The sequence below is a fragment of the Acromyrmex echinatior genome, chromosome 3 (assembly GCF_024713525.1).
Source record: "Acromyrmex echinatior isolate Ae372 chromosome 3, ASM2471352v2, whole genome shotgun sequence".
Taxonomy (NCBI): Eukaryota; Metazoa; Arthropoda; class Insecta; order Hymenoptera; family Formicidae; genus Acromyrmex; species Acromyrmex echinatior.
The window spans coordinates 14,344,359-14,369,352 of NC_141854.1; the positions used below are offsets into that span (position 1 = coordinate 14,344,359).

Genomic DNA, 24,994 nt, shown 5'->3' on the forward strand with positions numbered 1-24,994 from the left:
TTTTTATATACTATAACAATCTGTACATTTATTATTGGAAAAAAGGAAATTAATTTACTACAAAAAATATAAACTTTGATTCAATATTTTATATCTTTTTAAAAAGTATATATACGTAATATTTTCAGAGACACGAATTATTTTGTATGTGTGAGTAATTAACAATTGATATTTTATTAAAAATTTTTTCAATTTTTTCACGAATTGATAAAATAAATGCTCACAAATTAATAACAGCTACTGTAATTTTATTGTACTCTTCTATGCTTGCGAGCTAGTACTTCTCTAATTTTTTTGAACCGTTCTGCCACTTGAAATACGCACTTGTATAGGTATATATTCGACAATCAACCAGACAGCAATGGTATTCGTCACGATTAAAAAGCGTCACGCTAACGTGAGCATTTTTCAAATTACACGTTGGACCATTTTTACGCGCGAAAGGATTAGGAACCGGTAGAAAGAGGAAGAGGCGATGAACACTATTGGACAGGTCGATACAAGGGTAGTCGTTAGTAGCAAAATCGAAGTCAAAAATGCAATTGCACGGAAATCCAATAAAGCATCAACCATTAAATTGAGCATCGTTGCCCGACTCTTGGCAATGCTGCAATGGCGGGATCAACAATGATAAACGATTCGCCTCTTTAGCGGGGTCTTCGCGCGTGGATAAATTGTGCCATTTCGCTCCAGTCCCACTGTTTATTTTTTTATTATTTTTCAGATACATGATCTTTTCACGAGTTTATTCAAAATTAATATGTACTTCAAATGATAAATTATGATAAGTATAGTTGATAAGTGACGCTTTTATATCAATATATAATTATTTTATCATAAGCACATAAATAAAGAAGTGAAATGTAGACGTTAGATCTTAGCGTCTAATAATATTTCTATATAAATATTTAAATACATTTTTAATATTTTAAACTGTGGTCAAAACATATTCTTAAATAAAAATTGCATATGATACCAAAATTAAATTAATTATTAATAATAATAATGCTAACAAGTATTATGAAATACCAAAAAATTTATTGTTAAAAATATTATGTCAGCCACAAATCTTAATTGATTTATTCACATCGGCATATTATACTCTTTAACTTATTATTTATATACAATTTTTTTTATTTTTTAAGAAGTTCTCTCCTTATGTACATATATTAGTTATTGAGATAAATGTTACCATATGCTTCGAATTTATTAAGATGTCCTGTAATATTTTTAGTAATAAGTAAGTTCTCTTTAGTGTTTTAAAATGCTTGTTATTATCATTATTATTAATCATTATATATTATTAAATTGTTATATAAACAATTTAATTTGTGATATTACTATTTTCAGCTATAATTTAAACTCTTCTCTCTTTATGTTTTCAAGACTGACTAGATTCAGCACGCGCTTGAAGCACTTTTAGAAATATATTTAAATGTTGATATATATAAATATTATTAGATCTAACTTCGACCACATTGGCGCTTCTTTACTTAATTGATTTATTTAAATGATCTAGTTTAACTTATTATTGTAATTTTATAATCCACAATTCCTATTTGCTACGTATAATAATTTATTATATCAGTATATATGCCAAGCAATATAACTTTGCGGGCGTTTTTTAACTACATAGCAAACTATTGCCATCGAAATGTCCTTCCACACGGAATGCGATGATAAAGAATACTAGAGGGAACCGCGTGCGAGGATTGGAATATTCCCATCATCCCTCTCCATTTCTCACGTCCAATTTCCACGGCGACAGTGGCTGTTACACCGGGCAGCGCATTATTATTCGCCGTATTAATTTCACTCGTTTAAGTAGTGAATAATTAAGCGCCATATTTCATTAGGGCCAGCTTAATCGCGACGGGACCATCCATAATTAATGGCTGGACGTGCCGAGCGCGCGTATGCATTCTCTCTCGTGCCGAACACTTCGTTAGCCCCTCCCCAGCTGCATTTGCTGGTCATTGTTATTTCGGATATCTATAGACACTATTATTGGCAATCGAATTTCTGTATGCATTATTATTAATGTTTGGTCGTGTCTAGGTATCTGAACGTGTATGTGTGCATGATTAATTTTGGGTTCGATTCTAAATTTAACAATGTATTTTATAGCTCTTTTATTACAATTAGAATTTCTATCAAAACTTTACAAAAACAATGATTGCATTCAGTAGACCAATCAGCTCAGTAAAACAGCATGTCAGATTGTCATTTAGGTTGCATTTATATTATTATGGTTTTTTTATTATTTTGCTATTTACTGTTTATTTTTTTATTATCTTTTATTTTTTTATCGTTCGGATACTTGTCGATTTGACCCTTTACTCTATAAATGTATAGTCTATATATCTTTCACCTATATCCGCCAAAACGTGTAAAAAGCTTTGTGCTTGACAGTAGATCGATGAGTTCTAAAAATGATTTATGAGTATTTGCCAAATCGAGATTAATAGTATTTGCAGTAAATGGATAAACCTCTCGAAGTGGAAATCTTCTTGCACCTAAATATATCAACTTTTTATAAAGTAAATCGTCTAAAATGTTAAAAAAATAATTATTTTATAAAATAATTTTAACTCTAACAAAGCAAATAAATTAGATTTAAAAAAAGAGAAAATTAATTTTTTTGAAATTTTATGCTTATTTAATTTTGAACCATATTAAAATGTTTACATTAGTATAATATAAATTTACTTTAATTAACAAAATGTAAATTTCCTATTATTTAGTATTAATTATTATTATTGCTCTCAGAAAATTTTTTACTACGTATTTCTCTATAATAATTTATATACATTATGCAAGCAATTAACATAAAAGGTTACTGTTGTTTCAGGTGCTACTCTTACGTTTGAAGTTGAACTTATGAATATTAGCGATTCGCCCCCAACCGCTAACGTCTTTAAGGAAATCGATGCTGACAAAGACAACCAACTATCTCGCGAGGAGGTGAGAGCAATGGCAAGATCACTTTAAGTTTTTATTTGGGCCATTTGTGGTGCTGGTAATAGAAAAATAGTGCTACAAATATATATAAACTATTTGTTTTTATACGCAAATAATATAATATTAAAATCCATTTGTATTTTAAATGTTCTATAATACTTATAGATATATTCGTATATCATTATCCGGAAACTATTATATTATTTTTCATACATATTCGCATTATATTGGTACAAATAACGTATAACAAAAAATTAAAAAAAAACTTGTAGTTATGTAATGCTTGCTGTGATATATCATGATAATTAAAAGTTATAAAATTGTTTTCATGAGAAATAAATTTTACAATATTAATTATAATAATAATTTTATAGACAAAAAGAAATTTGACACACAGAAATTTAAATTAATTTTCGTATCACAGGAATAATTTGCAGTATATTAATATGCGTATTTTAATCCACTTAAATTTTCTACTGAATTACAAACTTAACAATATTAACTTTATTCTATAAATCTACATATATGTATAATATACTTTGTAGATGTTTATGCCATTTTCTATGCAATCGTTTTAATTAATCGGTACATCGTCAATTTTTTGTTTGCAGGTGAGCGATTATCTCCGAAAGCAGGTGATAGAAGCCGAGCAAGCGGGCGCTAGTGAAAATGAAGACGTAAAGAAAATGCTGGCTGATCATGATAAGCTCGTCGAGGAGATCTTCCAGCATGAGGATAAGGATAAGAACGGCTTCATCTCCCACGACGAGTTCAGTGGGCCGAAGCATGATGAGCTCTGAAGTCTTCGTCCCTCATCATCGCGTCTCCAAGCGCCCGTTGTTGACGTCGTCGTCGTCTCATCCGTCGACGATGTCGACGCGCCCCGCGCCATCACGTGTTCACCTCTGTATAAAATCACCTCTTCGAGTCCCCTCTCGGGTATTCCCGAAGGATCCAATGATCGATTGTGCAGAGTACACGCGTGCTCGAACTTGCAAGACCAAGTTGCAAATTTACCAGCAAACTTTTCTGATATAGCATCACCAGCATTAGAGGGATACAATCTTCGGGAATCTCTGACTCGTCGAGTCGTATTCGTGTTCTTGATTGCAGGAAATTTACAAGAGTAGGTGGACATTTTGATTAACAACGAAGAGCGTAAAAGAGTGAAACTGTTTTTTGAAAAATTCGGAAAAAAGGGAATCTGGAAGTTTTGAAAACTATTTGGTAGTCCCAAATAGTTTAAAGATTTCCTAATTTTTTAATTCGGATGTTCTAAAGGATACGATTTCACTCGTTTGAAAATAGGAATCATGATTACACCCCGCAAGCCATCTTATACGCACAAGATTAATCGAGAACCTGCAGAGGAAATATTAATCAATTTCCGGTGTAATTTCCATCTGAACCTTTCTTATCCTAGCACATCTTACTAGAAAGATCTGCAATTTTTATCACTCAATATTGTTTATTTTATTTATCATACAATCTTTTGAAAATCTTTATACCACAAACAATAATTTCTGCAGTTACTTATAGATAATTTATATTGCGCAGAATTATGATTCCTTTATCAAATAAAGTTTCTGATACAACAAATTTTTCGTTGAAAAACTGCTAAATCGAAAAAGTATATACCAAATCTATAGTCTTTAAAAAATCAATATAAATATTGCGTTTTTTCCTTTGTTATTTCCAACCGTTTTAAAAATTTGCGGAATTTTACAAAGATTCATGAAAATTTCACGGATATTCCTAGGGAAACATTCCGGCGGAACGACATCATTGTACATTTTAATACGATTTAAACAAAAAAAAATATACGAATGTCTGCTCGAATGATTGCACTGTAGTGGCGTGAAGTGAGGCTGTGTATGTTTCGCGCTATATATATTATATAAAAATATAAAGGGAGAGAGAGAGAGAGAGAGAGAGAGATTGTGATTGAGCGAGATAAAGGTGTGACGGAAAGAGTGTTTTTTCTACATGATTATAAATGTTAGCATAACTAAAAAGCATCGACGTATGATGCTGAAAATCATATGCATTCTGTCCTACTCTCAAAGCTTCCACCAACCTATCCCAGTCATAACGATCCCTTGCTCGAGTCGCGCGCGCGATATTCACGTAGGAGACAAGAAGAGGATGACGAAGAAAAAGAGGAAGAGGGAATATCCCGAGGATGCGTAGTGGAGATGAACATGGTCGCTCTTACGCGAGCATCCCCCTATCGTCGCATTATTACATTTTAACTGATACGTTTTTATTACTACATTATATTGTATGTTGTTAAAGTTGGATGATGGTTAATAATAAATCGTGTGTCTCGAGCACAGTTTGTTATATAACTACCTCTTTCAATTTCTGCATCCCTGTCTGAAAGTTTATTCGCAACAGTTATAAATACGATGAAATATGTCTTATAGATCTGCACACAAATCAAATATTTCTACATATATTAGTGGCTATATTTGCCACAATTAATTTTCGTACATAACGCATGACATTTCTCAAATGACTTTTGTTTCATTTTGCTTTGGAACAACAATATTTTCGGACATATTAACAATATTAATCATTCTTATTATTTTTTATTATTATTTGAAGTGTCATTATCTAGAATGTTTAGGATTATAAAAGTAAAAGGTTTATTGCATCGAAAACTATTATTTTATTAATCATTTATTTTTTTATGTAAACAAGAACTGAAGAGAAAACAAAGTTCAAATTTTGGAATTTAAGGGAACTGAAATACGTTTTTAAAGATTAGTTTATAATTTATAATTATTTCATAATTATTCAACCTTCGCGTTATATTAATCCTTTATATTATATTTAATATAAAACTTACCTTTTATATTATAAAAAAATCAAGGTTAAGAAATCTAGAAAGTATTAAATCTTAAAATAAGTTGCCTTTCTCTGAAAAAATAAAATATGTGTATTTTGAAAGAAAAGGACATATTCATATCTATTTTTATAATTGCGTCTCCTTTTATTTAAAGAATCATTTCCACAGAAAGTTACAATGAATGTGATTATGCGTTTTTACGAAACGCAATAATAAAATGATGATTAAAATAATTAAGCTGCTAGGCAGATTTATGTCGTCCGATATGTGTTTGCTATTCGACAGGAATCGTTCTAGAATCTAGAATATATATTTACTTCGTATGCAAAATGGCTGTTTCTTCATTATAAATGGATCGATGCGAACAAAAGCATCGATTACTCGGAGTAGTCGCTCTTAAAAATCGATCGATTATAAAAATTCGTCGAGGCACGTGATGTTATATGATTGTCAAGTCGACCCTGTCGTCCGCGATTCAAGTGAATCTTCCGAGAAGTACCGAGTACGATACATACGTAAAATGTATATAATATACGCACAACACGTGTAATAACTTTCAAAGAGGCAAAAGGGAACGTAAACAACTTGAAATTTTCAGAAATTTCTATACAAAATAAGGAAAATTTTGTAAAACAAAAAAATTTTTTTACAGAAGGACTTACATAACAAAAATCTATCTATAAGGACATTCCTAAATAATAATTCCTAATACGCATCCGAGATATTGTTTCTCGTGCGCGAACGACGTGTTAAGAGAAATACCTGTTCTCAATCATTGGCTTAAGCCTAAATCACCGATTAATACTTGTTTAATTCAACAAAACTATAATATCTTTTTCTTGTTTTTTTTTTGCTCATACTTATTATCCTACCTTAGCAAATCGAATGATAGGTGCACATAAAGTGCACATGGGGCTTCACGCAAATATTAAATTCGACGAACGTCAGCGACGTGTCGTAGAATCGATCGTCGATATCAGATTCGATCTCGGAGCCTGTAATAGTTCCCCTGGTAATAGGGGAAAACAGGATCCTATAATCGAAGATCTACGACGGAGAGGTCGCAATGTTTTCACCGAGCTTCCACTGTTCCGCCCCTTCGCAGTATTAACTTTCCATTCTTTCTTCGTCTTGTTTCGTGAGAGCATGTCGTGGCCTTCGAGTATTATCACAGTCAGTAGCCCTTGATGTAGGCGGCGATGTGCTTCTTCTCTTCTTCCGAGAGACCGTTCTTTAACGTTCTACGCACTGAAAGAGAAGCATAACATAGTGGTTTGCGATAATAATATTTTTTATTTCCTCGTAAGCAAATGTAACATAAAACTTTTTAAATGAGTCACACTGACTTACATTTTTTTCATCTTCTTTTTATGTGATAATATATAAATTATCCTTTATAATATTTTTTTATACATATAATAAAAATATTTTATTAATCTTTAAAACAAAGAATAATTTAAAAGTATTTCTCTAATAAGTATTAATCTAATAATTTTAAAGAATTTCTAAGTTTTTCTAAAATAAAAATAAAAATTTAGACGCATTCAAAAGTATTTGAGATTATTATTTGAGATTATTATGTTAATGTAGATTTTTTGCTTGAAATCTTTTAAAATATTTACTAAAAACTTTTTTCAATTAAAAAATTAACAAAAATGAAATAACGATATGTAATGTATTTATGTTACATTTCTAGTGTAGCGTCTTTGATATTGTTCGTAGATTTGTAAATTTAATATAAATTGACAAAAACACACAAAAAGATAAATTTTCTAAAAGCGTATTATTTTCAATGTGTGAAATATGTATTATTTCGAATAGTATATACATAAAACATAGGACAAGTGAGAAAATTATAATCTATAAAATTGAGGCATTCCAAGAAACATGCTATGAAAATAAAGAAGAAACAACCAGATTGTAATGGCGAATAAAATTTTGATGTCATATGATCACTTTTGTATTAATCCATCACCTACGAAATGTTGAAATGTTTCCTATGCTAATAATTCTCTTTCGTTAGTCCTTTCATTAGTTCTATACTAATAGTTCTCTTTCATTAGTCTCTGATGTAAAATCGTATTAAGTTGAACAACGTTTAATTAATAAGCTGCAAGCACTTCAGTCAGAACTTCATACATAATCTTTAGGCTCGCGCATTGAGACTTAACTAAACTTCTATTAATTTGCCGTCAGTAATTGCAGCGATTGTTGACATTCGTTGTTCAATTTCGTTCAGCTTGTTGATCAAGTTTTCAATTTACACAAAATTAAAAGAAAATTCACAATAATTAAAATAAGTTGTTGTTAGTTATTGTTTTATCCATCGATTGAAATACCGACATAATCAGGTAAGATATTAATAACAGTATCAATATACACAAGTGTATATCGGAATTCTGTTACACATGTCGCACTATTTCGATCACGTAAATAATTAACCGAGAGTTAATTTACTGCTTTGTGTGTAGATTAGTCGACGTGATGGTTTGCCGATATGTCCAATAGCAAACAAACTGTTCGGAATACAACTACGAAAGCCAACGGTTGTTGGTGGATACAGGTAATTACTGCAATCCATTTGAAATTTCTCCTCCAAAATGATACTGAGACAAATACGTAGCAGTATATGTAAAAATGTAATATTTGTACAATTTTGATTTTATAAATTGAAAAGCAAAAATTAAATAAATGTATTTATTAAAAATTTTTATCAAGGTAAAAAAATGCAATGTGACATGCAATACAAAAGTTTCTTTTGACAAAAGAGAGAGAAATATAAATTTTTTTTAAATACTATTCTTTAAAATTATATAGAAGTTGATAGAAAAGTAGGAAAGCAATTCTGCTTATTTTTTGTAAAATTTAATACATTCTTTCTTTATTTTTTTCCAATTTGTAAAATTTAAGTTTCTACATTATTTTTACAAATATTATATCATGAAAAAAATAGATTTGTCCTGTTAATTTAATTTAAGACTTTAATTATGGTAATTGATTTATTATTAAAGCTTTTTATTTTTATTTTCTGAAATATTTTCAATTTTATTTTCTGAAATATTTTAAAATTAATTAATAAAAATAGGAAAGAGATTACAAGATACAAAAAAGACCAATTATTTTAACTATTTCGAATTCGATACTCACTACAATTAATCCTGCTTATTAAAGTCAATGACAAATTAGCGCATTGTCCGGTAATTACGGTTTCATTACGGTTTGCAAACGTGGAATCGATAACACAAACGACCACAATAAACGTGATGTAAAGTACCTACTCGGAGATAATACTATCGTTGAGGACCCTCGATATCGATAATGTTATAGTTTCTTTCATCTATAATATCGTATAACAAAGGACTCTCGATCACAAACTACCAACATTACACGTATATTTTCTTTCTTCGATAATTGCCCGCTATTCCTTTGATCCTTCTCGTTATCCTCGTAACCAACGCATTTGCGTTTGCAAAGGCACAGAGGGTAAATGGGCAAAAGAGTAAATCTTGTATAATCCTTTTTCTCATGGTAAAAAGTAATGACACTTTAAGTTTAAATATTTATATCCGTTTGTCGTAGTTAAAAATTAGAGTAACTGAGATAAATACTCTTATAACAATTTTAATAGAAATATTTATGAATTAATAATTTTTTGTAAGACTGTGTAGGTTGTAAATAGTGAACATGTCACCATGAAAACTCACATATGAAATATTTCTCAGCGTTGTAAACAGCAATCTCTGCGTAAATTACTAAAATATTCATAAATGCAACATTTTTGCTTCCTATCATATTACATTCAAGCTGTTAATCTGCTGTCTTAAATTTTAATTTTTTTCATATAAACGACCATATATAAACGGGTAATAATTCTCTGCCTCCTTTTTTCCCATTCGTTGTTGCGAATCAATAGAGTTTCGTGCCGCGAGGCGTTTCAATTTAATGTTGTTCAGTTAAATCGCTCGTGCTCTGGCGACTTTACAAACATGAAGTCCGCGGGCTGATTATTTGCTGTTACACGTGGCGCACGGATGGTACATACATGAATACAAGCAACCTACGCGTCGTGCTGTTAACGCGTTGTTAATGGAATGTAAACCGATTTTGCTGCGACCAGATCTCACAGCTTTTATCTATCTTTCCCAGCTTTTGAGCGAATTTATAATGACACTGAGTTTCCATTGTATGAGTAAATGTGATTATGATTTAATATTATATATTATTATTACATTGTAATAGATTGCCGGTGCTAGATTGTCATGACAATTAGTTATTGAAAATGATATATTAAATTAGAACAAGATTGTGTAAAAATATATATTAGATACAAAATATCAATAATATTAAATACAAATGTATCTAATATTATATTGTTTTTTAATTGCAAATGAATACCGCGCACGTATTAATTTTTTTACAACATCTCATTATTGGATGGTATTTTTGAATTTTCAGCTTTATAAAAAAATTATTGTAATTTTAATATTTTCTAAATTAGCAAATGTTGAATTTAATAATATATTAAATTTCATTAAATAATATATAATAAATTTAATTAAACATTAAATATTAAATGTTAAATTTTAATCAATATAGAACATGTTTGAATTAAAAAGGAGAATATTGTATATATTTTGATAAAATAAGTAATTTAAGCAAATAATTTTTTATTATAGAATTATTTAAAAAAAAATTCTGAAAATTATAATTATAGTTTTTGTCTTTCAATTTTAATACTCATTTTGGCAACACGTTAAGCAATTGCCATAATGTACGAAATATCGAGCCACAGATTGGCGGTTTATGTTCAACGTGATGTTAGCATGGTAATCAAAATCATAGTTTATGCTCAAACGATCGCACATTGATAAATCATTCGATGCCAATCCAAGCATTTCGTATCAATAATTTAGGAACATGAATGTTGAGCGAATTGATATACGGATATTCTAGCGGAAGCAGATACTTCTTACAAGTCGAATACCAATATTCTTCACATAATGCCAAAAAGATTTAACATCTGCAGAACACTAAAAATGAATGCATTTATCTATTGTTTTTGACAATCTTATATTAAACTCTTGTCACTGATGTACTCAAGAAGTACCATTTTTAAAAATGATTTCATATCTGTGTTTTATATTTGTACATTAAATGTCTTTTCTAGCAACATCTTCTAAAAGTTTTCAAAAATCAATTTAATTTATATCCTTTTCTATAGAAGAAATTGCAATAACTAAATAAATAATTGCACAATAATCACAAATAATCCAGAGCTACATTTTTAAGATAAAAGAAATAAAATTAAAAATAATCATTAATTTATACACGTTATATCGAGATACAATAAATTTGAGCATGGTTACAAATATAAAGTAGAAAAATAAATATAGTAGAAAAATAAAGTAGAAAGACAAATATTAAGATTGTACGTGGCCGATTTCCATAGAAGTTTACATTTTGATGAGATATAATCAAAATTGCTAAGGATTATATTTATAAATATGCATGCATTTATATATACATACGAGTCGTAAGAACACTCGTATCGAGCTTTAAATGCTAATAGATGAAAAGCGTGTGGGTTTATACCAAGCGTCGGAAGTTCGCATGCAAGAGGGACACTCGCGTTGCGTAAGTCTCTATTAAGTCGAGAAACTTAGACACCCCAACTCTATTTAGAAAGTAAACTTTTTACTTACCCCTCCACCCCTCTCAAACGAGCGCAATTTAGCCTCACTTACGCATATTATAGGAGACTAAAATTGCATGAAGTTCAAAGCGCACGATCCTAATGTATTCGGTTATCCAAAAGCAAAGTCTCAAAGTTTCCGAATAGCTTTTGGCTTTCCGCGAGAAGTCGTAATTTATATTCCCTAATACTTTTCATAGAGAAAACAACTATTATATAACTATCGATTTGATAAAAATGTGCAAATTTAATTAGTATTTGTAAAAGATAATAATTTGTTTTTATTTATATAAATTTTTTTGTTATAATTCCTATTTTTATAGTTTAATCCGAGGCAATAATCAGAATATATTTTCATAAAAGTTGAGATATAATACTATTTATATTAATATTTATTTATATTAATACCAAACCAATTTAATATTGAGCTAGTAAAGATACAATTTTTTAATGATTGCAAACTGAAAAATGTATTATAAATTAGTATTAACATGACAGCATCCTGACATCAAATAAAATTAAATTTTATGCTATTTTAACGATTTTCATTAGGATGTAATTTTAAATAAGATATAATATATGTATATGCGCTTCAAACTAAATTTGTAAATTGAATAAATTTAAAGAGTAAAAATATATAGTTCGTTAAGTCATCAATTCGTTTTAGTAATTAACAATTTTGCTAATAAACATATCACAAAATCAATATATTAGTATACCATATATTAGAAAACAATATATTTTGATCATGCAGACAGTCATGTCATGCTGGATAAAAGAAAAAGGCCATAAAGAGGAAACTTAAAAAGCACCGAACCTTAATCGCAGAAATCACGTAAACCCTGGCCCATCAGGGTTGATACCCTTCCGGCGTGGTGTTGTTCTCTCGGGTGCGCGATCGCTTCACTGTCAGACAGAAAGAAAAGAGACGCAAGAACGCTAGGCCACCCCGTTAGCAAGCTTTGCCGCTAATCTTAACTAAAGTTAAGTTATTGGAGCGTGTCCAAGTTGTGTTAGAAATAATCTTTGAATCTACCTCGTAGATCATTGAACATGAAGGTAAAATAAGACCATCACCGTAGATTCCGTGATTTGATCAGAGAAGGATAATTGAACAAAGAATGGATCGGAACAAGATGAAGAGGGAAAGCAGGATAGACTCTCCACCTCCGAGAAATATCTTTGGAAAGTTAGGCCGAACATGCTATCGTAGCGATAAGTAATATCTCTTTACAATTACTTTTTAATTTATCTCAAATTTTATACACGCACTTTTGAATTTACTATATTACGTGACAGGTTGCATTTCACAAAATACAGTATTTTGTTAATCTTAATTAATTTATTAAAATTCCTTCAAAATTTTAACAACAATAAAGAATTTTTAAATACTTATTATAAATCTAAAACTGTAAAGATGAACAGCCTCTGTAAAAAGTAACTAGAATTGGAAATTTATATTTTCCGTACAAATAAATGTTATATATGAAACAATTCAATAAGACCAATATTCATATTTAACAATATAATTATGAGATAAATTTTCTCATTTACGTTAATTTATTTATTACGTTATTTTTTAAAAATATGTATGTTTATGAAATCATTATTAAAATCGTTTTTGATTCAATTTTAAATCACCGTCAAACTTTTTGTATTATATACTTTTAAATGTAATACAGATCAATCTGTAATTCTTCATAATTTTTTAATTTTGTTAAAAAGTACGTGTAATACATTCTTAAATCATTTAATGAATAATAGTATTATGTAAACATGAAAAATTCGAAAAATTTCGAATTGTCTAGTACAGAAAATTATTTATATTTATAGTGAAGTATAAATCGCTTAAAGCTAAATACACCGTTTTTCTCTGAATAATAGTGGAACAGGGCTACGTGCTCGACGCGCTCGGACGCGTACTGAACCGGCTTATCATAAGTATCGCGAGAGGAAAGATTGGCCAAGCCACTCGGTGATCGGATTATGGCGAGATTTACGCGCTATCGGTCCAGTAAAGGATTATTTCAACTTCCTGCTGAGATCGATCACTGGCCCGGCAAAATAAAAACGAAAAAACGCCACAATCTACTCGCTGCGTTATGTTACCTCGATATCAGACTGCTGTATTTTCCGTTACCAGATTTCCAATTATGTTCACGCGTACATTCTGCTCTAATCACTGCATTTTCCGGCAAAATTTCTTTTACATTTGATAAGAATTACATCGAAATTTTGCACATTATTTGTGTTTCTCCACTTTGTACAACTTTTCATGAGATTCATAAACTTCATTTTCTTTAGACTAAAAACATTTTCTTTAGAAGACTTTTTTCAAAGATAATTTTATTTTTCCTTGGTAAAATTTTAATCAAATGACTCAATCAAATGATTCAATATAATATTGAAAACTAAAAAATTTTAACTTATTAATTTCTGAATAGATAAATTTCACTTTTTAAGTTTTCTAAATAAATTTTATTTCAACAAGACTTTACTTTGACACTTTATTTTAATTAAATTATTTAAATACTTAATTAAAATATTTAAAAGTTTCTTATTATTGTATCTTTTAACCAGATTCTAAATAAAAAATATGTAAGATTTTAAAACAAAAAAAATTTTCAAAAATATTTAAAAAAAAGTACTTGAAATTTTAAATAAACATTAATATTAACTTTACACTCACACACACACACACACACACACACACACACACACACACACACACACACGCACGCACGCACGCACGCATGCACGCACGCACGCACGCACGCACGCGCGCACGCACGCACACACATTAAATCCAAATATTTTTTTTCTCGTCATATTATATGCGTTATATTGTCATAATTAAGCGTTATTATCAGCATTTACAATTTTATATTACATATTTCTCTATTTATATTTTGGAATCATCTGAATCATCTTATCCCAAAGAATAAATTTCACTTTTTAAGTTTTCTAAATAAATTTTATTTCAACAAGACTTTACTTTGACACTTTATTTTAATTAAATTATTTAAATACTTAATTAAAATATTTAAAAGTTTCTTATTATAATACAAGACATTATTATTAAATTTCGATCAGTTGTAATAATAGAAGTTGAGATAGTATAAATGAGCACGGGCATTAAAGTAAAAATAGGCTGTGGTGCTAATAAAGTGCAAGTATGGAAAGTATAAGATAGAATCGACGACACGCGTACGATCGCATGTTCGATCTAGGGCGTCGACGCCGACATCTCCAAACTTCTCGTTTATCGATCGATTTTGGTAGCCTCATAGCTCTATCTGTGGACCAACGGTTATCAATAATGTATACTTCACACCGAATAATTCAAGGCTCTCGTGGCGTTGGAAGCTATTGGAAAATTCTGCGGTTAACGCCCAGTACCTTCTATTACCAATAAAACTTTAATGGCAAATTTTCACGCTACTTATAAATTTTTGTTCCATTATATTGTTCCAACAAAATGTTCCAACTCTTTTCCCTTCCCTTTATCTTTCACTTTTTCCCTTTCTCTGTTTTCTCATCTCTTCTCTCTAATTTATTTTATACAATATTAAAATAATATTCAGCTACCATAAAATAAAAATTAACATATGGGAACAGGTACATGCATTATTTTTACTAATATAATTTTTTCATCCACGATAATGCGCATAATGTACAAAAAATTATGCAAAGAAAAGATATAAATTTGATGCAATTACTTCAGTTTAAATTTATTATTGTATTAATTACTCATTGAGGATGGCTAAAAATTGAATTAAAATGTCCAGTTTATTATATTGTCTAATTTATTAAATTATTGAAGAGTTATTATTCTAACTACGCACTAGTTACTAACTTTCATCGCCTTTTTTTTTCTTTTTTTCATTGTTATGCTGAATTATCGAGAGTCCTTAATATTGTAGATTACATTTATTAATAATATTACAAGTATCTTGATTTGCTTCTTTTAAAGTTTTTAATTATCGCACTTTAATTAATTACGTAATGTAATGTAATTTAAAAAATTGACGAATTTCCTGATGAAATATTTGTTCATACACAGATATGCTATAATTTAGGAATGTAATAAATTATCGATTGATAATCAATTTCTTGACCAAAGATCGATCGATAATGATAGAAAAGGAGAATCTGGGTGCATGGTGCTGGGATCACACTTACAAGACTTACGATCGGCGTGTCTGGTCCTCTTGCGTTCGCGTGGCGTGGTTCTAGTGGCTGGCGTTTTTGTTGCGGTTTTCACCAGAGATTCCAATAATTCGTCAACGCCATCAGCTAAGTTACCATTGGTGCTTTCGTCCCTGAGTACCGGACCCAGTGAAATTATACGTCCTAGAACATAATAATATCTTCTGTTGCTCTATGAATACATTCTAAATTTTTTTTGTAAGTTTTATTTTCAAAACATATATTGCGTAGCTCTGTATTATTTATAAATATACGTTGCATATATTAACAAATTAGATATACACGGAGAAAATTTTATATTTAAAATTATTATAATGTTGTAGAAGCTGCGGATTATCATGATAATCATAAGTTTAAATACTATAGCTATTTTTTTAAAAACAATAATGCAATGTAATTTTTACACTTTTTCATAGAAAAAAATTTTGATTACAAAATCAAAACTTGTTGAATAAAAGTTAGTATTGTAAAGATAAGTAAAAAATATATAGCAAATTTTGTTTGTGTAATAAAAATTAACCATAATAAAAATTAACTGTTTTCATGTTAGAATATGACTTAAGCACTGGTTTTTAATAAAAATTACTTTATTTATGTGATAAAAATTAATATTACTATAGTAAAAGTTATGTCGGAATCATTGTTGTGATGGTCTATCAAAAATAAGACATAGTAAAGTGTAATTTAAAATTGTATTAAAACTTAATGTAAAATTTTCTCCATGTATAAATCATTAATAAATTTAAATTTATAATCCAATTATTTGTCGTAAGAACAAAATTTTTCTATTTATAAAATAAATTTTGTGTTTATTTCTAAAAATTTATTTAGAGAAAAAAGCTAAATGACAATGCAAATTGTTAATGCTGATTTCAATTATTATGTTCAACTAAGCACACAATTTCTACAGTTATAAGATACATTTTTCTATTTATTCATGGAAAATATGTTCAAAAAGGAAAATGTAAAGACAAGTAAAGACAATCCTTTATAGAATATCGCATATCTACAAGATTTTTCTTCCACATCGTCTCACTATTTCATTTCTTACAATCACCACATCTAGTCCGCAGGGCAGAAACTTCAAAACTGTCAAATACACAGAATTTCTTCTAGAGCTTCTTTCAAACTCGTCCCAGAAAAGCTATCGTAGATACAGTTCTGTACACTCTCGATACAAAGACTGTGGAAAAAGAGAAATAGAAAGAGGATGAGAGGGTGGTAATAGAATTTTCATGAATGAAACGAAAAGAGGAAGGAAGAGATCCTTAAGTCGCCAATTACGCGTTCTTTGACGGCCGCAGATCAATTTAAACAATTCATTTTCGTGGTGCTCTACCATAAAGAATGTTAAACGCTTTCAAATGGCTTCCTGTTTGTTGATCTGATCTGCAGGCTCTGATAATATGTTCTACTTAACGTACTCATCATTATATAAGCAATTGAGGAATAATGCAATAAATTTATGATTAAAAATAAGTCAAGAAATTATATAATTACTTTACTTAATGTTGATTGTTAAAATATACTTGATCAAAACAATATACAATCACACAAGTTGCGTTTAATAATTGAATAGCATTGTAAATGTAATATTCCCGTCTTATATTTATTATTTATTTTGACATTTCAATTTTTTAATATTACAACTCTCTATTTTTATCTTAAAAAATGTGAAATATAAAAGTTTCATCACCATTAATATTATTTTAAAAACTTTCTTACAATTTTTAATAATGTTCATCCGTTTTTTTTTGTAAATATAAAAAAGTTAATTTTTTTAAAAAGTATGAATATTTGTAACATTTTTATTCAGAAAAGAAGTTCAAGAAATTTCATACTTCTCGCAATCAGTTACTAAATTTTGTTTAGTAGAACTAGAATGCTATAATAGAAATAATATAAAAGAAACAGAGAATAAAGCTAACAATTGCGTATAACGATTAATTGTATCTAATATGTTCATAGTATTGTTATATTACTCAGCAAATTGTTGAAATAAATCATCGTGAATCGTCCACGATCCTTGTCGCACAACTTACGAGACTTTTCCAGCTGTGGAAACTGGAGGGTTATCCAGCTGAAAACACCAGCACGACTTAGACGGGACGTTTAGATACTTTATGTCGTGGCATACAAGGGAATAAAGGAGAGAAAAGTTATGATGGCCGCAGCCATGGTAATGCACGTGGGTGGTTGAGTTTACGAGCCGGATGGGCACCAACCACTTGGTTCCTTGAGTTGGCCCAATCCTCCGCGTATCCCCCTCTGCGCGGAAGCGGGAATAAAAATTCCACGTTTCCCCAAGAAAGAGATGATCCACAGTTACAACGTAATATCAGTCTTACAAGATCCAGGATATGCCAGTCGTTTCTGCTGGATCTTTTTCCAAGATGGCTTTGCCGTAGATTTTGATTATAATAACAATGGGTCTTCGTTATTTTAAATAAATAGCTTTTTGTGCAGATAGTTAATATGAAATTATTTTATTGTAGTATTCATTACAATGAAATAGAATCATAATATTCCAAATATTCAATTAAAGAAGATACCTAACCACAGAATGAGTAGAGTTTCCAATAATTTCAAAGTAAAAGTATATTTATTTATAAACATATTAATTGTGTATTATCTTAATCTGTAATTATTATAACGTGGTTGATCTTTAATAAATAATTAAATTTAATTTTCTGATTATTATACTTATTATAAATAATTATGAAGATCTAAATTCCAGTAATTAATTTTAAAAGTAAACCAATTTGAAATATTCTTCTTAAGGTAAAAAAATATTGACTCGCTAATTTTATTCATTGAATATTTATTCATATAAAGAATAAATACGATAGCAAGTTCGTAGAGACTTTCGTAGAAAAAGAAAATTGGCAAGAAGAAAGTACGAAAGATAACAAGTTTGTGAACATTGTTACGATAAAACTTATAACATCGAGTCCAATAGAATTCTTTCGAACAAATTCAAGGAATAAATTTCTTAGAGACTGTTATTTACGCGATACTTTTTCGCGCCGACTCGAATAATATCCACGTCGCTTCGAATATTCCCTCTGGAAGTTAACTACTTTTACATTCTGCCCTCTTGAGGCAAAGTTATCATCTTATGTAGCGCGCGTAAAGCGCAATAAAGAGTGAGTAAAACAAAATTCTACTCAAGTTGAAATTTTTCTCTCATGAATACCGAATTTATGAAGCAACACCGTCGAAGGCATCCTACCTTAACGCTTCTCGCAACTGAATGATAATGCTACTTACTGTCAAGTTACATTTACGGTTTAACAGTATAATGGATATACGCAATCTCGAACATCATCGCGAATTTTGGGCAAGAAAATTCCGAGTCGTATAAAAGAGAAACTTGTACGAGTATCCTCGTGCAAAAGCAATAAAGATAACGAACGGTGACTTATGCGAGTCGGTAAGTTTCACATTCGACTAAATACGGAGGAAGGAGAGAAAAACTGTATGTCCGCGAACGCATCGTATAATCACAAAGACGGCAACGCATTTACTTCTCGTTTTCCGGTAATGTCGTCAAATGACCCGGCGCTATCCTTAAATCTTGCCTGCAAGAGCCGCTGCTTAAGGGCGACATTTATCTCGCGTGCGTCGCCGCCACCACCGAGCTGGAACATTACGGAGATGAAGAGAAATTCTCGCACTTTGTTCTTATCCGCAGTGGAACAGTCGACATAGCCGTCGTCCTTTAGAGTGCGTTATTTTCGCGCAAGTTAAAAGCGAGACTAAATAGAGGCTAGAAAACCGCAGTTATATTACAGTGATAATATCTCGTTCGTCCAATCGCGAAAATGGGAACACTCAACTTGTGATTCTTACTTAATTCATAAATTAAAACATAAAATTTTACAACAACAATGCTGTGCATTTTAAACAATTTGTTTTTAACATGAATTGCTTATCGCTGTGAATTTTATAAAATGAGATATTATAAGATATTGTTTACTGCATATTTGCTAGACAAAATTTATTATGATAAAGATAAAATTAACCAATGCAAAGATATAATGCGCTAAAACAGGAAGAAGAAACAACCAGGAGCATGTACAAAAAGATCATACAAAAAAGATCTGACAAAACTTACCGTCTTTCTTCTGTCTTCTCCATGGTAAAGTGCCGTGGATACTCTCGACATCTGAAATGTCACTGCCAAGTAGTTGTCTGAGTTCCGCATCCGCTCGATCCTCTTTTGTACGAAACTTACCGACCTGTAATAAGAACATCGAGATTTTAAACTTACACAAGATACATGAAAAATTTTATAAAAACAATATATTGTAAAAAAAATTAAATAGTTTTATTCAAATATAAATGAAATTTAAAAAACAACTTTATACTCTTATATCAATATAACAAAATAGCAAATGAATAAAAATCAAAGAGAAAAGATTTAACACCCTACGCTAATTAATATTTACAATTAATATTATGTAAGCTAATCCAACTCAGTATAAATATATTTTAGTCTCGATGAAATTCGTTATGATGTTTTCAACGAAAGATATAAAACAAAAATGACTTACCTCTGTTATCATCTTCCCTCTGGTCTTATTGCGTTCTCGATGATTGGCTTTCTTCTCAAGCTGCTGTATCACTCGTTCCCTAGTGGTTCTGTACTCCAGAGCAAATTCGGACACAATCCTACAAAACTCGTTTGGTTTTGTGTCTTGTATCCTGTGCAGTGGTATACCCAACCACAGAATGAATTTGCGGAAACGGTTTATGATACGTCTGTGAACGATGCCTAAGACGATTATCCTTTCGGCACAATCAGCAAGGAAATCAGACATCCTGCGTTATAAAAATAAAACAATGTACCTTTTAGAAAAATATATGTTTCAGCAAGTAACTGTGAAATATATCAAGTAAAACTTTTGACAATTTTTTACTAATAAAATAATTCAATAAAAAAATATTGACTAGAAAAATGTAATACGCATACGTGTTATTCTCGTTACTAAAAAAATATCTTTGATTTATTTAATTTTTTGAAAATACGTGGAAAGCATAAAGCGTTTAAAGAACAAAAAACTAATTAAAAATATCATAAAAAATAAAAAAATATAAATTTATTGAGAGAATGCAAGTGCAGCGCGAATGATTACAGGCAGAAGGAACGATGGGAAAGACTCATGGGAAGAGAAAATGTCCGTCCGGTAATTAATGGAAGCTCCACTTGGATAGCAGCCAGTTTCGCTGAAAAAAAAACTCTATCCCGAATTTATCGAAATCACTTGGGACTTTTTAAACACAAACACTTAGAAAGACTCACAGGAAAGCAGAACGAGAGAGAGAATCTCGAAAATTGGTTCGGGGGCTAAGAAACTCGGCAGGAATTATACTCACTTGACCTTCATCATCGTAGAACCATCGTGCTTCGCAATGAGCTTGAGATGGTCCCAAGACGCTTTGCACTCGCTCTCGAGTTTCGCGATGTTCGCCGCCAACTCGTCGAAATCGATTTTCGAGGCTCTCGTTACTGCACCAATCTGAAAGCAGAACCGCGTTGGCATTGTCGAGAAAACTATTCCAATTGTCTTCAAGAAATATACAAAAAGATACAAAAAGAAACATAGTTTCAAATTTATCTGAAAAAGATATATAAAAGTAAGATTGGAAACAAGACCGTTTATGTTAAATAACATTAATTTAAATACAAAACGCCACTACGGTCTGAGTGTTGAGATATTGAACTAATATATATATATTTTAATATATAAATAAATGAATTAATTTCAGAAATGATAATTACGTGCCGATATGGTTGTCGGACTTTCAACGCAATCAATCTGAAATATTAATAATCCCCCCAAATTTCTCAAATTAATCTTAAAAAACTGTAGTAAATTTATTGCGAAAAATATTGCCTCGGCCAAAAGTCGAACCCGGATCTCTTGCATTCTGTGCGAGAGTCCTGAGCCTTTAGACTACCGAGACAATACTTGTATATAAAATTATTTACTTCTTTCTTTATTTTATCTTTATTTCTTCAATAAAATTCGATTTAAATCAAAATTTAGAGAAGAAAACCGATTATGTGATAGAATAAAATAAAATCGCGTAACAAAACAATTTCAGAGAGCACGAGCTCTCTGAACTTAGTCTCCATTTCATAAATATACAATAGTACAATCGCGATATCACGACAAAGCAAAATTCTCTCTAGTTTTGAGAGAACTAACTGATTCTTACCTCGGAATAGAGGTCTGTAGAATCCGGAAACTTCTCCATCACCATGTGGCAAAGATGATGAAGTAACGAGTGTTTGTGAACCGTATCCTTCACTTCAGGTACTTTGACGAGGTATTCTAGTTGAAAGCCCTTCACCTGAAAAAGAATAAAGTCTTCACGTCGTGATACGACGTCCGGAAAAATAGTGCGTCTCATTTTGTTGCTCGTAAATATTTAGATTTATTTATAGATTTTTTTATGTTATATGATAGAGAATTTCTATGAAATAATTGCGTCGCTCGAAAATTAATTTGATGCAAATTTAGTTGCTGAAAAATACATTAAAATAGAACTTTTTTAACAGTGGATATTCCGTCAAAAACTTCCGAAAATTCCGGCGCTATTCCGAGGATAAATAACGGACCGTGATTGCAAAACTCTGTATTAAATCGAGATTGTTTTCAAAAAAATGTGGCTGTCAGCCAAGTAGCATGAAAGGTATTCTATCCAACCAGCAGTTAGAAATTACCGATATCGTCAGGTTTTGAACTGTTACGATCTCGGGACGGACGGATTAAGTGGATATCATTTGGCTGGCATTCAATACCTACCTCATTTCCGTTGAGGAATATCCCGATCGAAAGGAGTGTGCTTAGAATCCCACGGAACGTTTTATTCACTCGTAAGGTCTCCATACCCTGTTTCAAATCCATTAAAGGATCTGCGATTTCCTAGAAATTACAAAAATCATCCCATTTTTATTTTCTCGAAACTCATAATTTGTATCATCGATTTTCATGAACATGTATCTCATAGTTGCATGGGAATTGAAAGAAATCGTTAATTCATGGATTATGTTTTAACTAAAAGCGAAAACACCAGAATAAGAACCATTTTTATATAAATATTTTTGTAATTTGTGTATGTTTAAAATTTTTTTTTCCAAGTTCATATAATATTAAATCTACCATAGAGACACTCTAATTAGAGTGGATATAAACCGCATTTCATATGCAGGATTTCTAGTTTTCGCAAACGCGAAAAAGAAAGACATATATTTATTATTCTTTTCTCTTGTTTTTCCTATTCGATCTTTTCCTTCTCTCTCTCTCTCTCTCTCTCTCTCTCTCTCTCTCTCTCTCTCTCAATAATTGCTAAAATATGGCGAATTGATCAAAATGGCTGTTTTGACTCTAATTAGGTCTCTAGAATCTATATAATTTAAAAGCGTAAAATCAGAATAGCAAAGTATGACTATTTCAATTTTAAACTCAACATTTGAATTTAAAACCACAATTTTTTGTTCATTATTATCTAATAATTCGGGTCTAAACATTTTTTTTTATTAACTTCATCGATATTCCTTTGCACGTATTTTTGAATTAATCGATTTGACTAAGAAATGACGTATCGCATATTGCAAGCATATACAAGTGGATACAAAATGATTCGCATTTCCCGGCACGAACTATTTCACGCTTCAGTTACAGTCGAACAATGCTAAGAAAGTTAGGTCGTCGAGTGACCTCTCTTCGAGTACAATATCGGAATTTGCCATTTTGTCGTTGAAGAAATACGTCGAGAATGCTCTTCTACCTATCGACTTCCTCTCCTACATTGCTAACATTCCTTTCCATCGTTCCTTGATAATCGTGATGAAATCCACGCGCGAAATCAAAGAAAAAAGAAGAAAAGAAATATAAAAAGCCAAATTAATTATTATTATGTATTAAAATAGTATCCAACGAATATATAATTTCAAATCGAAATTACGTCGGATTCATGGAAAGAATTATTCCGAATTGTTAACAAAATTATATTTACAAACTCTTAAAAACTCTACTTTTCTATTATCTTGTCTTTCTGTTTTATTATATTATAAAGTATAATTTTATATAAAAATATATATTCACAAAAAATTAATGAAATTATATTATATATTATTAAAAATAATATTAAATATTATTGTTAAACATTTGATGTCTCGTAAAGAATTAATATTTTCAAATTATTATTTTCTCATGATGCCATTGGCTCTCAGAAGATCAGTAAAGGAAAATTAAGTGTATTATTAGATACTGTTTGATGCGCAAGCGATCTTGTCTCTAACAGTGACACGCGCGATCATAAATTAAGGCGTAAGGCAAGAGATTAAAAAAAATGAAAGAAAAAATTTATGTTATCTAAAAAAAAGTTGAAATCATAAATGTTATCTCTATTAATAAGTTGACATTTTTTATTATGTAATGTTATTAATTAAGATGTAATCAAGTTAAAATTTTCTTTAATTAAATAATCTTTTGCTAAATAATAATGTAATATTTTACTTTAAAAAATGCTTAGTTGCAAATTATTGACACTAGAATAGTAAATTCTCCTATTTTTTTGCAAATAGTTTTATGTACAAAACCAATAATTAAAAAACAGAAATTTAAAAAGTTTAATAATAGTATGTTTATTAAGAAATACATAATATAATATTAAGACTTACTTTTTCGGAATTTTCGAAGTCTAGCTTGAATGCCCACAGCTTTAGTCTTGCTGGCAATTCCGAAATGGAGGTCAAAGTTAAAAGGAACTGTTCGGCCGATCCTAAGGGAAGGTCAGGATTGGCAGCTTGTGCCTCTTGTATCCTGGACTTTTCTTCCTTAGTAGGTAGCATTGTTAGCAATTTCTATTGAGAGGATTTTGGAACGAGGAGGGAAACAAATGAAAAAAAGAAGTCAATCCAAAATTAGAGAAATTAGAAAAAACTCGAAACTAAAATACATAAGTGCATTTGAACTAAACTTCAGGATTGATCATCAGAAAGTTAAAATTTTTCAAAGTTTTCTATTAGCCAGTAAATTAAAGCGGCATCGACACAATTCATGCAAATAAAAGTTGAAAAATCGATTAAAAATCGATTAAAAATATAATTTAAATAGACACTATATAGTTTAAATGAATAAAGAGTGAAAAATAATAAAACAATTACCCTGTAAGAATTTTTGAATAATTTCCACTTAATTAAAAAAATATTAAAAACTGTCAAAATATATTGTATATGTTCGCGTTTTTCTTTCCAAAATCTGCAT

At 30.2% G+C, this 24,994-nt stretch overlaps 2 protein-coding genes across 6 annotated transcripts in view; one reads left to right on the plus strand and one right to left on the minus strand.

Moving 5' to 3' along the window:
• Fkbp14 (peptidyl-prolyl cis-trans isomerase Fkb14) overlaps positions 1–5,309 on the plus strand; it is a 66,474-nt gene extending 61,165 nt beyond the window's left edge. Inside the window, exons 3-4 of one of the 2 annotated variants that reach the window (XM_087404669.1) lie at positions 2,852–2,976; positions 3,573–5,309. In XM_087404669.1, the coding sequence (XP_087260795.1) occupies positions 2,852–2,976; positions 3,573–3,761 (314 nt within the window). In that variant the 3' untranslated portion in view covers positions 3,762–5,309. The remainder of the gene's footprint in view (positions 1–2,851; positions 2,977–3,572) is intronic. The other variant, XM_087404670.1, reaches the window with a different exon arrangement.
• Positions 5,310–5,931: 622 nt separating this feature from the next.
• The window catches only part of Fhos (Formin homology 2 domain containing), a 164,782-nt gene continuing 145,719 nt past the window's right edge, over positions 5,932–24,994 (minus strand). Inside the window, exons 20-28 of one of the 4 annotated variants that reach the window (XM_011061874.2) lie at positions 24,409–24,591; positions 22,529–22,648; positions 21,939–22,073; positions 21,093–21,235; positions 20,270–20,537; positions 19,831–19,954; positions 15,696–15,857; positions 12,322–12,410; positions 5,932–7,060 (exon numbers count right to left, since the gene is read on the minus strand). In XM_011061874.2, coding sequence (XP_011060176.1) covers positions 12,355–12,410; positions 15,696–15,857; positions 19,831–19,954; positions 20,270–20,537; positions 21,093–21,235; positions 21,939–22,073; positions 22,529–22,648; positions 24,409–24,591 — 1,191 coding nt within the window. In that variant the 3' untranslated portion in view covers positions 5,932–7,060; positions 12,322–12,354. The other 3 variants (XM_087404668.1, XM_011061872.2, XM_087404667.1) reach the window with 3 other exon arrangements.